We start from the raw sequence: 15,557 nt of genomic DNA on the forward strand, positions 1-15,557 counted from the left end.
TCAGTTCTCTGCTGCCAATGACTGGAACGAATTGCAAAAATCACTGAAGCTCGAGTCTTATATTTCCCTCACTAACTTTAAGCATCAGCTATCAGAGCAGCTGACCGATCTTTGCACCTGTACACACATCTGCAAATTGCCTACCCAACTACCTCATCCCTATATTGTCATTTCTTTTTTCTCTCATTTATACCCCAGTATCGCTACTTGCACATTCATCTTCTGCACATCTATCACTCCAGTGTTTAATTGCTAAATTGTGATTATTTAGCCACTATGGCCTATTTATTGCCTTACCTCCCTAATCTTACTACATTTGCACACACTGTATATAGATTTTTCTATTGTGTTATCGACTGTGCGTTTGTTTATCCCATTTGTTAACTCTGTGTTGTTTGTGTCGCACTGCTTTGCTTTATCTTGGCCAGGTCGCAGTTGTAAATAAGAACTTGTTCTCAACTGGCCTACCTGGTTAAATGAAGGTGAAATAACATTTTAAAAAATAATGTAAAATAATCTAATGCACTGTGACAATTTCAGACCAAAAAAATACAAAACATTTTTGTTTTTTTAATAAAGAATAAAAAAAGCCAGCATATTTTCAAAACAATAACATTGACTATGATTCTGGCCTGCTTAGTACTACCCATGTAATTTTCCAGTGAAATACAATTATCAGGTACATTGTAACTTAAGTTGCTACAAGAGTCTGTGTGTATAAGGCTAAACAATTCACCTTAAGTCAACTGTGCTGGTTTAAAAACAAGCAACAAAATCATAAATATTAAAAAGAAGGACATAAAAAGGCATAAGGCACCAACCTTTCTCTCCAGGGGCCTTCAGGACTTAAATCAACACATGAATCATCACACATAAAAACCATGAACATATATACATAAGCAGAAGAATAAACCATAAAGGATTCAAATGAAATGAAGGCAGTATAGGCACAACAATAACTTAATATATTTCCATTCCAAAGAAGGTCAAGTTGAAAACAAAAGCTTTGCCAAATTAAACATTCAATCACTTTCTTCCACTCCCAATGAAATTACATGTCAAAGGTCAGCCTGTATTTGGACAAATGTTCAAAACAGGGAGTAAAACCAAGCTAACCTCACATTGTGTGTACAGACAAACAGTCAAAGACATGAGAATCTATCCCTGCATTGTATCTAGCCTACGTGCCCACAACCCCTGGGTGGATGTCTGAGCAGTAGCTAAACTAAGAAAAGCTTTGAAGCCTTGACTCAAACAGATAAAAACACATGAGTGTGCTTGCATACACAGATGCTCTACACGTCACTGAGGTCAAGCATTCGCCAAGTCCATCCAGAGAAGAGAAGTTAATTAAAAAGCTAAAACTTTGAGGTGAAGGCTGGGCTTTGAACATGACAGGGTTGGAGTGGCCTAGGCAGCAGGCAGCATGTGGAGTGTGTGTGTGATACGCAAGTGTTTTATGAGCCACCAAAGGGTTGGGAGCAACAAAAAAAGAAGGATCAAATTAAAAAGAGTGTGCCCTCAATTTGCAAAACCCCAGAAGAAACAAAGAAACCTCAGGCTAAAGCCAAGCCCCATCTTGAAATGCCACAGGGAGATCTCCCCCTCTACAACCCCCTCCTCCAACAGTCAGTGTATACATGCTCCCCTCCACCCGACCAATTGACTGAAGAGATCTTTCCTTTAACGGCGAGGCTTTGGAGAGGTAACTTTGATCCTTTAGTTTCTCAGGTAGAACGAAGCTACCGGCTGAGCAGTAACAGGAAATGGAAGGTCAATACCAGCTAATGGAGATAGAATCACTGGTGATGTCAACCCTTTAGTAGCTACAACCTCATGTCATGGACTCATTCCCAAATGGAATCCTAATTCCCTATATAGTACACAACTTTTGACCAAGGCCCATACAGCTCTGTTCAAAAGTAGTGCACTATGTATGGAATAGGATGCCATTTGGGACAAAGACCATGTCATAGTGCCTGGTTGTGTACTGGAAAAACCCATCACAGATCACACTGACACACACTGAGTTTTGCCTGGTCCAACAAATTCTGGTTCCTATCGCGTCATTCTGATGACAGTCAGGACTATATGGGTGCACCTAATAAACTGGCCACTGAATGTATATGGAATAGGGTGCCATATGGGACACAATCTAGAATGTGCCACAAATGCTAAAGAACAATACACTGTCCTAAGTAGATACAAACCTTGAGATGTATTCCTCCGATGTGCTTAGAGTCTTATCACGTCCCATAGTCCTGCCAGTATCACTGTACATCCTGCTCACAACATGTGGATATATTCTATCGTCGTCTAGAACCATAAACTTGGCAAATTGCTCCCTTTTTGTCACATTGTTGAATCCTTTTCCCTTTCACATCTGTATAACAGTTTGAAAACTAAAATATAATCTGATTTAGGTGCTCCCAACAGCAACAAGCAATCAGAATGTAACCTTTATGAAAAAGTCATAAAGTCATATGATTACAGGCAATTGTTTTGGAAATGTCATTGAATATGAGGGGTTTGAATTGATGCAACATATGGGCACATAGTTTAGAATTTTCAAAAGGGATAGAAATATTTCACTAATGAGGGCTGAAATGCCAGACTCATGACGTAAGACAGGTGTTTAAATACATAAAAGCAGAACGACACAAAGTGAACCACTCACATCTGTTGAAACAACATAGTACAGAGAAACCCTTGCCAAATGAACCCTAGTTCTAAAGTTAAGCGGATAATGACAGCAGATTACTGCCATTCCCAGCCTGCGATCATCTGTTGAGATGCTACGACATTATAACACACTCCATATGGAAGTCATATGGAAGTCCTTGGGGTCAGAGCACACAAATGAGCCGGGAATGTTCATTCTTGTGTTGAAGAGTCTGTTTATTGAATTGACAAATTCTCTATAATATATCTATTTCAACTCCTGTTAAATTATTGTCTCACCGAGTCATTTTGGGCCAAAAGGTATTTTCCAGCTCCCCTGTAGCTCTCAGACATACCACTCTCTGCGTGAGATCACAGACCCATCCATGTGGGACACATACTCGCTGTCTGTGCCGTTGTCATAGCAGTCCTCCGGCAGGTAGGGGGAGCCGTTGGTCACAGTGGGAGTGTGAACGAGCGACCCTTTGGGGTGGTGGATGTTGTTGTGGTTTTCAACAGGGTAGTAGCTGCCCTCCCGGAGGCCCCTGTGGCCGTCGCCCCAGTCCTCCTTGTCCTTGATGTCATTGGGATAAATTATGTCCCCTCCCAGTCCCGGCTTGGGTTTCAGCTCCTGGCTGTCCTTGCAGGTAGAGTTGTGCCTGTCCCCGTAGACCTCCTGCAGCTCATGGGGCTGGAGCACGTCCAGCTGGGACTCCTTCTGCATGTCGGAGGGGCCCAGGTACTGTTTGGTGTAGTAGTCACCCCTGAAGGTCCTCCGCTGGCGCATGAAGCAAGCTCCGCCCAGGATCAGCAGCAACCCCAGGAGCAGGACCCCGCCCACAGCCCCGCCCACTATGGTACCCAGGCTGCTGTCTGACAGGGAGGCCAGGGTGGGGGATGTGAAGTGGCCGCTCGCTCCTCGCCGCTTGTTGGGGGCCATGCTGGTGTCACTGGTGTCCAGGAAGAGGAGAGTAGAGGTGGTGGGGACTGGTGCCGTGGTGGGGGGAGGATCTGAAGGATGGATAGAGGATGGGGGAGAAAGAGAGGGGGTGGGGGGGCAGAGATGAGGTTTAATGGCGGGAGGGAATGGCATGACAGAATATATATATTTTTAATATCAGTTAATAATCTGTAGGAATCAATGTTTTTAGTATGAATCTGATTGGTGAAACAGTATAATAATTGAATACAGAACAAATAGAATACACTAATGTTTATAACCTGTTAGAAAATGACAGTTTACAAAAAAGCTTAATTGAAATTCTAAGACGTTGTTTTGAAAGAGCATATTGATTAAATAAGTAAAGTGTCTGGACAAACACCAAAGGCTCTGGGCTCTGTTAAAGAGTGAGTGGCTCTGTTAAAGAGTGAGTGGCTCTGTTAAAGAGTGAGTGGCTCTGTTAAAGAGTGAGTGGCTCTGTTAAAGAGTGAGTGGCTCTGTTAAAGAGTGACTCCGGGCTCTGTAAAGGAGTGAGTGACTCCGGGCTCTGTAAAGGAGTGAGTGACTCCGGGCTCTGTAAAGGAGTGAGTGACTCCGGGCTCTGTAAAGGAGTGAGTGACTCCGGGCTCTGTAAAGGAGTGAGTGACTCCGGGCTCTGTAAAGGAGTGAGTGACTCCGGGCTCTGTAAAGGAGTGAGTGACTCCGGGCTCTGTAAAGGAGTGAGTGACTCCGGGCTCTGTAAAGGAGTGAGTGACTCCGGGCTCTGTAAAGGAGTGAGTGACTCCGGGCTCTGTAAAGGAGTGAGTGACTCCGGGCTCTGTAAAGGAGTGAGTGACTCCGGGCTCTGTAAAGGAGTGAGTGACTCCGGGCTCTGTAAAGGAGTGAGTGACTCCGGGCTCTGTAAAGGAGTGAGTGACTCCGGGCGCTGTAAAGGAGTGAGTGACTCCGGGCGCTGTAAAGGAGTGAGTGACTCCGGGCGCTGTAAAGGAGTGAGTGACTCCGGGCCCTGTAAAGGAGTGAGTGACTCCGGGCCCTGTAAAGGAGTGAGTGACTCCGGGCCCTGTAAAGGAGTGAGTGACTCCGGGCCCTGTAAAGGAGTGAGTGACTCCGGGCCCTGTAAAGGAGTGAGTGACTCCGGGCCCTGTAAAGGAGTGAGTGACTCCGGGCTCTGTAAAGGAGTGAGTGACTCCGGGCTCTGTAAAGGAGTGAGTGACTCCGGGCTCTGTAAAGGAGTGAGTGACTCCGGGCTCTGTAAAGTAGTGAGTGACTCCGGGCTCTGTAAAGGAGTGAGTGACTCCGGGCTCTGTAAAGGAGTGAGTGACTCCGGGCTCTGTAAAGGAGTGAGTGACTCCGGGCTCTGTAAAGGAGTGAGTGACTCCGGGCTCTGTAAAGGAGTGAGTGACTCCGGGCTCTGTAAAGGAGTGAGTGACTCCGGGCTCTGTAAAGTGAGTGACTCCGGGCTCTGTAAAGGAGTGAGTGACTCCGGGCTCTGTAAAGGAGTGAGTGACTCCGGGCTCTGTAAAGTGACTCCGGGCTCTGAAAGGACTGACTCCGGGCTCTGTAAAGGAGTGAGTGACTCCGGGCTCTGTAAAGGAGCGAGTGACTCCGGGCTCTGTAAAGGAGTGAGTGACTCTGGGCTCTGTAAAGGAGTGAGTGACTCTGGGCTCTGTAAAGGAGTGAGTGACTCTGGGCTCTGTAAAGGAGTGAGTGACTCTGGGCTCTGTAAAGGAGTGAGTGACTCTGGTGGAAAGTAATGTGGATTTAAGAGGGGAAGATGACTGTGTGTGTGTGTGAGTGCGCACGCGTGCATGCGTGTGATTTGTTCTTCCCCTCTCTCTGGGAAGTCATGTGAGAAGATTAAGCAGTGTGTGATCGATGAGAGGTTCCTGCCTCTGGTTTGTCCTTCAGTGGCTAGTTACTATGATGACACCCAGAGCCAGAGAAGACAGTCAATAGAGACACAGAGACAGACAAAGAGAGACAGACAGAGAGACAGAGAGAGGATTACTGTGTCTGAATATTGACTTCCCTTCAGGACAAAAAGCAGCCTGTATCTAGAGACACATGAAGAGCCTGACTACAAAGACACACTGAAAGCTGCACTAGGACCGCATTGTATCTCCAATTAACACTGGAATCTAAGCTGCACTAGGACCTCATTGTATCTCCAATTAATACTGGAATCTAAGCTGCACTAGGACTGCTTTGTATCTCCCCTTAATACTGGAGTCTAAGCTGCACTAGGACAGCTTTGTATCTCTCCTTAACACTGGAGTCTTAGCTACGCCTCATCAAATGCAATCAGGATGGCAGCAAGCATAGCCTTCAGCTAATTACATCATGGCTGCAATTTACCTGACTGAGTGAGAATCTAACTAACCTGCAATTATAAAGCAGTGACTAAGGGACCAGTGATAATCTAAAGGGGGGATAAGGGGGAGGGGAGAGGCAGCTCAAGGTCAGTGAGCTGATATATAACGCCTCCTCCTTAGCCTTAAGACAACCACCCCCAACCTCCACGGCTGGACTTCCTCATATCAAATCAAATCTGATTTTTCACATGCTTTGTAAACAACAGTGAAATGCTTACTTACGGGTCCTTCCCAACAATTCAGAGAGGGTAAAATGGATAATAGAAAAATAATAATATGAGGAATTAAATACACAATGAGTAACGATAACTTGGCTATGTACCCAGGGTACCATTATCGAGTCGATGTGTACGAGGTCATAGGAAATGATGCCGAAAATATTATGTACAAAAAAAGTTTACGTAAAAAAACACACAAAATAGCAGAATTGGTGAGGAGCCCGTAAGACAGCAGCTATCCACTGCAGTGCCATCTCATCCTGGTAGCTAGAGAGGGACATGGTGTATGATGGGGAGCACTGAGCACAATATAGGCTCCAATAGGCACAATATACAGTGCATTCGGAGAGTATTCAGACTCCTTGACTTTTTCCACATTTTGTTACGGTAAAAATTTAAACTCATAAATCTACACACAATACCCCATAAGGACAAATCGAAAACAGGTTTAGACATTTTTGCTAAATTATTACAAATAAAAACTGAATGCCTTATTTACTTAAGTATTCAGACACTTTGCTATGCGACTCAAAAATTGAGCTCAGGTGCATCCTGTTTCCATTGATCATCCTTGAGATGTTTCTTCAACTTGATTGGAATGTGGTAAATTCAATTGATTGGACATGATTTGGAAAGGCACACACCTGTCTTTACAAGGTCCCACAGTTGACAGTGCATGTCAGAGCAAAAACCAAGCCATGAGGTCGAAGGAATTGTCCATAGAACGTCGAGACACAGATCTGGGGAAGGGTACAGAAAAATGTCTGCAGCATAGAAGGTCCCCAATAACACAGTAGCCTCCATTCTTATATGGAAGAAGTTTGGAACCACCAAGACTCTTCCTAGAGCTGGCCGCCCAGCCAAACTGAACAATAGGGGGAGAAGGGCCTTGGTCAGAGAGGTGACCAAGAACCCGATAGTCACTATGACAGAGCTCCAGAGTTCCTCTGTGGAGATGAGGAAACGTTCCAGAACGACAACCATCTCTGTAGCACATCCATACGGAAGCCACTCCTCAGTAAAAGCCACATGACAGACCGCTTGGAGTTTGCCAAAAGGCACCTTAAAGACTCTCAGACCATGAGAAACAAGATTCTCTAGTCTGATGAAACCAAGATTGAACTCCTTGGCCTAAATGCCAAACATCACATCTGGAGAAAACCTGGCACCATCCCTACGGTGAAGCATGGTGGTGGCAGCATCATGCTGTGGGGATGTTTTTCAGCGGCAGGGACTGAAAGTCTAGTCAGGATCTAGGGAAAGATGAATGGAGCTCAGGATCTCAGACTGGGCCGAAGGTTCACCTTCCAACAGGACAATGACCCTAAGCACACAGCCAAGACAACGCAGGAGTGGCTTTGTGACAAGTCTCTGAATGTCCGTGAGTGGCCCAGCCAGAGCCCAGACTTGAACCCAATCAAACATCTCTGGAGAGACCTGAAAATAGCTGTGCATCGACGCTCCCCATCCAACCTCACAGAGATTGAGTGGATCTGCAGAGGAGAAGGGGAGAAACTCCCCAAACACAGTTTTGCCAAGCTTGTAGCGTCATACCCACGAAGAATCGAGGCTGTAATCTCTGCCAAAGGTGCTTCAACAAAGTTTTGAGTAAAGGGTCTACTTATGTAAATTTGTTATTTAAGTTTATTTTTAATACATTAGTAAAAATGTCTAAAAACTAGTTTTTCCTTTGTCATTATGGGGTATTGTGTGTATATTGATGAGGGAAAAAAAGTTAATACATTTTAGAATAAGGCTGTAACATAACAAAATGTGGAAAAAGTCAAATGGCGTGAATACTTTCGAATGCACTGTACACCTTCCATGGTCAAAGGTAGTGCACTGTATAGGGAATAGGGTGCCATTTGGGACACACATCAATGAGATGCTGCTGGTGGGGAGAAACACTTGCAGCGCCATGCAAGGCACTGTGAAAACATCACAGTGTATCCGAAACAGCCACGAAGGAGAAGGGCAGGGGATGATACAACATGCTCTGCCTGCCTGCCTGCTACTGTGGCTTAGGCCTAGATGCATCTATGTCCACAGCGGCTTAGAGTGAGAGAAGCGGCATATGCCGGACTCCTCCATGTTGTTGGCTTGGAGAGGCTAGATAATTGCTCAGTGCAAGTCCTTCCTGGACAGCGTGTCAAGCAAGCTTTAGATCACGTTCCAAATGGCACCCTATAACCTTTATCGTGCACTACTTTTGACCAAGGTCCATAGGGCTTTGGTCAAAAGTAGTGCACTATATAGCGAATATGGTATAATCTGGGGAGCACTCTTAGTTTTTGAGTGAACAGGGCTCCAGTCCGAACCAGGCCAACTCACAGATGGACCGTGGTGTAATCATAACAACATACAGGAACTCAAGTCCTTTTGTTCACCTGACCTAGAATTCCTTACAATCAAATGCCGCCCATGTTATCTCCCTAGAGAATTCTCATTGGTTATTGTATATCCCCCCTCAAGCAGATGCCACGACAGCCCTAAATAAAGGAACTTCACTGGACTCTATGTAAGCTGGAAACCATATATAATGAGGTTGCATTTATTGTAGCTGGGGATTTTAACAAAGCAAACTTTTAAAATTCTAAATTCTATTAGCATATTGACTGTAGCACTCGCGCGGACAATACACTGGCTACTCTAAATTCCGCGATGCATACATGGCACTCCCCCGCCCTTCATTCGGAAAATCCGACCACAACTCCATTTTGCTCCTACTGTCCTATAGGCAGAAACTCAAACAGGATGTGCCCGTGACTAGAACTATTCAATGCTGGTCTGACCAATCGGAATCTACGCTAAAGATTGTTTTGATCATGCAGACTGGGAAATATTCCTCAGAGAATAACAACAATTTATACGCTGACGCAGCGAGTAAGTTTATGAGGAAGTGCATTGGAGATGTTGTACCCACTGTGACTATTAAAACCTACCCTAACCAGAAACCGTGGATAGATCACGGCATTCACGCAAAACTGAAAGCACAAACCACCGCATTTAACCATGGAAAGAGGACTGGGAATATGGCTGAATATAAACAGTGTAGTTATTCTCTCCGCAAGGCAATCAAACAAGCGAAAGGTCGGTAAAGGGACAAAGTGGAGTCACAATTCAACAGCTCAGACACGAGACATATGTGGCAGGGTCTTCAGGCAATCACGGAATACAAAAAGAAAACTAGCCACGTCACGGACACCGACGTCTTGCTTCCAGACAAACTAAACACATTTTTTCCCCGCTTTGAGTATAATACCGTGCCACCGACACGGCCCAAGGACCGTGGCCGACGTGAGACATTTAAACGTGTAGACCCTCGCAAGGCTGCTGGCCCAGACAGCATCCCTAGCCGCGTCCTCAGAGCATGCACAGACCAGCTGGCAGGTGTGTTTACGGACATATTTAATCGCTCCTTCCCCCAGTCTGCTTCAAGATGGCCACCATTGTTCCTGTACCCATGAAGACAAAGATAACTGAACTAAATTACTATTGCCCCATGGCACTCACTTCTGTCATTATGAAATGCTTTAAGAGACTAGTCCAGGATCATATCACCTCTACCTTACCTGCCACCCTAGACCCATTTCAGTTTGCATAACGCCCCAACAGGTCCACAGACGATGCCCTATCCATTACAATGCCCTATCCCATCAGGACAAGAGGAATACTTACATAAGAACGCTGTTCATTGACTACAGCTCAGCATTCAACCCCATAGTACCCTCTAAGCTCGCGGCCCTGGGTCTCAACCCCGCCCTGTGCAATTGGGGTCCTGGACTTTCTATCTGGCCGCCCCCAGGTGGTGACGGTAGGAAACAACATCTCCACTTCGCTGATCCTCAACACTGGGGCCCCACAAGGGTGCGTGCTCAGCCCCCTCCTGTACTCTCTGTTCACCTATGACTGCGTGGCCATGCACGACTCCAACTCAAATCATAAAGTTTGCAGACGACACCACAGTAGTGGGCTTGAATACCAACGAGACAGCCTACAGGTAGACAGCCACTCGGAGTGTGGTGTCAGAAAACAATCTCTCACTCGACGTCAACAAAAAGAAGTTGATCGTGGACTTCAGGAAACAGCAGAGGAAGCAACCCCCTATCTACATCAACGGGACAGTAGTGGAGGAGGTGGATAGTTTTAAGTTCCTCGGCGTACACATCATGGACAAACTGAAATGGTACACCCACACAGACAGTTTGGTGAAGGCGCAACAGTGCCTCTTCAAGCACAGGAGGCTGAAGAAATTTGTCTTGTCACCTAAAACTGTCAAACTTTTACAGATGCACAATTAACAGCATACAGTCGTGGCCAAAAGTTTGAGAATGACACAAATATAAATTTTCACAAAGTCTGCTGCGTCAGTTTGTATGATGGCAATTTGCATATACTCCAGAATGTTATGAAGAGTGATCAGATGAATTGCAATTTATTGCAAAGTCCCTCTTTGCCATGTAATGAACTGAATCCCTAAAAACATTTCCACTGCATTTCAGCCCTGCCACAAAAGGACCAGCTGACATCATGTCAGTGATTCTCTAGTTAACACAGGTGTGAGTGTTGACGAGGGCTGGAGATCACTCTTGTCATGCTGATTGCGTTTGAATAACTGACTGGAAGCTTCAAAAGGAGGGTGGTGCTTGGAATCATTGTCCTTCCTCTGTCAACCATGGTTACCTGCAAGGAAACACGTGTCGTCATCATTGCTTTGCACATAAAGGGCTTCACAGGCAAGGATATTGCTGACAGTAAGATTGCACCTAAATCAACCATTTATCGGATCATCAAGAACTTCAAGGAGAGCGGTTCAATTGTTGTGAAGAGGCTTCAGGGTGCCCAAGAAAGTCCAGCAAGCGCCAGGACTGTCTCCTAAAGTTGATTCAGCTGTGGGATCGGGGCATCACCAGTACAGAGCTTGCTCAGGAATAGCAGCAGGCAAGTGTTAGTGCATCTGCACGCACAGTGAGGCGAAGACTTTTGGAGGATGGCCTGGTATCAAGGACAGCAAAGAAGTCACTTCTCTCCAGGAAAAACATCGGGGACAGACTGTTATTTTGTAAACGGTACAGGGTAGAAGTTAATTGACAGCATGCCAGGGCAGATTGCAGAGGTCTTGAAAAAGAAGGGTCAACACTGCAAATATTGACTCTGCATCAACTTCATGTAATTGTCAATAAAAGCCTTCGACACATATGAAATGTTTGTAATTATACTTCAGTATTCCATAGTATCTGACAAACATATCTAAAGACACTGAAGCAGCAAACTTTGTGGAAATTAATATTTCTGTCATTCTAAAAACGTTTGGCCACAACTGTACTGTAGGGCTGTATCACCGCCTGGTACGGCAACTGCACCACCCTCAACCGCAAGGATCTTCAGAGGGTGGTGCGGTCTGCACAGCGCATCACCGGGTGCAAACTACCTGCACTCCAGGACACCTACAGCACCCGATGTCACAGGAAGGCCTAAAAGATCATCAAGAACAACAACCACCCGAGCCACTGCCTGTTCACCCTGCTACCATCCAGAAGGCGAGGTCAGTACAAGTGCATTAAAGCTGGGGCCGAGAGACTGAAAAACAGCTTCTATCTCAATGCCATCAGACTGTTACAGCCATCACTAACACAGAGAGGCTGCTGTCTACATACAGACTCAAATCATTGGCCATTTTAATAATGGATCACTAGTCACTTGAAATAATGCCACTTTAATAATGTTTACATCTCTTACATTACTCATCTCATATGTATATACTGTATCTTATTGCATCTTGCCTATGCCGCTCGGTCATCCATATATTTATATGTACATATTCTTATTCCATCCCTTTAGATTTGTGTGTATTAGGTAGTTGTTGTGGAATTGTTAGATATTACTGCACTGTCGGCACGAGAAGCACAAGCATTTTGCTACACTCACATTAACATCGGTTAACTATGTGTATGTGACCAATACAATTTGATTTGACCGCCTGCTCTCCCGCTCTCCTCTCAGTGAGAAACCAGAGAGATTGTATGCCTTGGATGAATGTGTCTAAGAGTAGCAGTCATTATGGTTGGATATAGATTAGAAGAAGGAGGAAAATGGGGAGCACAGTTCTCATGCTCCATACCTAAAGAATAATAGAGGAGCCAAACGTAAAGAGAGGAGGAGAGGAGAGGGAGACAAGAGGAGGGAGAGGAGGAGGGATGGGGAAGCTGCTGGCTGTGTGTTCTCCAAGCAGTGTTCCTTTGCATCAGAACAGCCCAGTACCGTAGCCAAGTGAGGCCAAATTTATAAAAACTATTTCGAGAGCTTTGGGGGGGAAATCCTCTGTATGTTTCGCGAGTCAGACATGAATTAATGTGTATTAAATTAAAGTAAATATAATTAGTAATCTCTTGAGAGAATGGAAACTCCATGCAGCTCTTACAGCAGAGCATGGAGCACACATCCTATTTCATGAGGAGGGAATATAGTCTGTTACTGTATCTGTATGTAATTCATTGTGTCCAACCCTGACAAATAACCTTGGACAACAAACAAGATAAACAAAAAAGGGCTAAATGTCTGCACAATGTGGTCCCATTGACAAGCAGGCATATTGTTGCATATTAGTGCATACTGTGTTCCCAAAAACAAACAGCGTGAAACACTACCTCTCTTATCACAGATATCTAATGTTGTCATAACCACAACAGTTTGAACCTTTGGTGCTGATAGTGTGTGTTTATGCTGCTCTTTTCTCCTCTGGTGTCATGGTGGGAGAACTCTGTTTGAAGGGTTTAACGAAGGCCATACTCTCTCACCTTGTATCCAGACGTGAACGTCATGACTGCGTGGACCGATGTCGTTGTACACCTCACACCTGTACAGTCCAGAGTCATTTCTCTCCAGAGGACGAGTGAAACTAAAAGTGTTGTTCACTATATCCACACAGTCAGGCATCGGCCCATCCAACCTGTAAAGAATATACAAACACAGGGATACAAACATGATCTGGATATTACTAGCCAGCAATGATCACAGTAGTCGTGCATCCAAAATGGCACCCTATTCCCATTATAGAGCACTACTTTTGACCAATGGGGTGCTATTTGTGATGCGGTTTGTGTATAGCATGTTGTGGGGTGTAGTGGGTGGGTAAGCTGCTAGGTAGAGGACCCTGACCTGGTCCAGGAGAAGTGGTGGGCAGGTGGGTTTGCTTTGGCTCCACAGTCCAGCTTCACATTCTCCTGACCAACAAACCAGTTCTGATCATATCCCACCACCGTCACCTCAGGAGCAACTGGAAAAGAAGCACAATATCTATGAAAATAACTTGATTCTTTATTCTACAATCTTATTCTTTATTACAGTTTCTCAGTCGCTTTGGTGCATTTCTTAGATCAAACGTGCAATTCTTGATACTACTTGTACAAATTCCAAATCATCTAGTCACTTGTGCACATTAAAGCAATTTCTTATTCCTTTGAACAAATTGCAATTGATAATGTACAAGTGTCCACATTATCAATTGCTCATGTCATGTTGATCAAAATATAGTAGATGGTTCTCTGTTGAATAGTCTTACCCCTCAAAACATCTAGGCATTAGTTCCTTGCATAAGCCATTACATGCAAAATTGTTGAACTATTTGTCATAAACTGTCAAGCATAGTTTTACACATTTCTATTAGACCTTTTGTACAAAAAAGTGAATTGATGAATCGTGCAGGTGAAATTGACCCTCACTCATGAAGGAATGTAAAGTGTTAGTTCAACCAACAATCAACCAGTTGTCTAAATTGCTCAAAAGGTGCATCTCATGAAGAATCAATTGGCAAGCATATATAGACAGACCACAACACAGAGTTGCAATTTTCCAATAATGGATGGTCCAGGAAATGAACAGGGTCAACAGCCAAGAGGAGGAAGAAGAGGAGCAAGGATGTGTGGTGGAAAGCAAAACAGAGGAAGAGGCAGAAGAGGACATAGGCGCATATCTGATGACATAAGGGCCACTATTGTAGACCATGTCGTCAATCATGGCCTTACAATGGCTGAGGCGGGTCGAAGGGTACAGCCGAATATTGGGAGATCAACCGTGTCCTCAATAGTTCAAACGTTTCAAAGAGAGAACAGGTATGTCCACCAATGTACAATGCACTGTTACTGTATATTAGCAGCATTTCTGTATACAGTGCCTTGCGAAAGTATTCGGCCCCCTTGAACTTTGCGACCTTTTGTCACATTTCAGGCTTCAAACATAAAGATATAAAACTGTCTTTTTTTGTGAAGAATCAACAACAAGTGGGACACAATCATGAAGTGGAACGACATTTATTGGATATTTCAAACTTTTTTAACAAATCAAAAACTGAAAAAGTGGGCGTGCAAAATTATTCAGCCCCCTTAAGTTAATACTTTGTAGCACCACCTTTTGCTGCGATTACAGCTGTAAGTCGCTTGGGGTATGTCTCTATCAGTTTTGCACATCGAGAGACTGATATTTTTTCCCATTCCTCCTTGCAAAACAGCTCGAGCTCAGTGAGGTTGGATGGAGAGCATTTGTGAACAGCAGTTTTCAGTTCTTTCCAAAGATTCTCGATTGGATTCAGGTCTGGACTTTGACTTGGCCATTCTAACACCTGGATATGTTTATTTTTGAACCATTCCATTGTAGATTTTGTTTTATGTTTTGGATCATTGTCTTGTTGGAAGACAAATCTCCGTCCCAGTCTCAGGTCTTTTGCAGACTCCATCAGGTTTTCTTCCAGAATGGTCCTGTATTTGGCTCCATCCATCTTCCCATCAATTTTAACCATCTTCCCTGTCCCTGCTGAAGAAAAGCAGGCCCAAACCATGATGCTGCCACCACCATGTTTGACAGTGTTGATGGTGTGTTCAGGGTGATGAGCTGTGTTGCTTTTACGCCAAACATAACGTTTTGCATTGTTGCCAAAAAGTTCAATTTTGGTTTCATCTGACCAGAGCACCTTCTTCCACATGTTTGGTGTGTCTCCCAGGTGGCTTGTGGCAAACTTTAAACGACACTTTTTATGGATATCTTTAAGAAATGGCTTTCTTCTTGCCACTCTTCCATAAAGGCCAGATTTGTGCAATATACGACTGATTGTTGTCCTATGGACAGAGTCTCCTACCTCAGCTGTAGATCTCTGCAGTTCATCCAGAGTGATCATGGGCCTCTTGGCTGCATCTCTGATCAGTCTTCTCCTTGTATGAGCTGAAAGTTTAGAAGGACGGCCAGTTCTTGGTAGATTTGCAGTGGTCTGATACTCCTTCCATTTCAATATTATCACTTGCACAGTGCTCCTTGGGATGTTTAAAGCTTGGGAAATCTTTTTGTATCCAAATCCGGCTTTAAACTTCTTCACAA

The 15,557-nt window shown here is 44.6% G+C and overlaps 1 protein-coding gene across 2 annotated transcripts in view; it reads right to left on the reverse strand.

The window, feature by feature from the left end:
• Positions 1-550: 550 nt before the first annotated feature.
• Positions 551-15,557, reverse strand: part of LOC124005285 (nectin-3-like protein) — a 74,542-nt gene continuing 59,535 nt past the window's right edge. For both annotated transcript variants that reach the window (XM_046314404.1, XM_046314403.1), the window contains exons 5-7: positions 13,350-13,467; positions 12,989-13,140; positions 551-3,672 (exon numbers count right to left, since the gene is read on the reverse strand). In XM_046314404.1, coding sequence (XP_046170360.1) covers positions 3,008-3,672; positions 12,989-13,140; positions 13,350-13,467 — 935 coding nt within the window. In that variant the 3' untranslated portion in view covers positions 551-3,007. The remainder of the gene's footprint in view (positions 3,673-12,988; positions 13,141-13,349; positions 13,468-15,557) is intronic.

The sequence above is a fragment of the Oncorhynchus gorbuscha genome, linkage group LG19 (assembly GCF_021184085.1).
Source record: "Oncorhynchus gorbuscha isolate QuinsamMale2020 ecotype Even-year linkage group LG19, OgorEven_v1.0, whole genome shotgun sequence".
Lineage (NCBI taxonomy): Eukaryota > Metazoa > Chordata > Actinopteri > Salmoniformes > Salmonidae > Oncorhynchus > Oncorhynchus gorbuscha.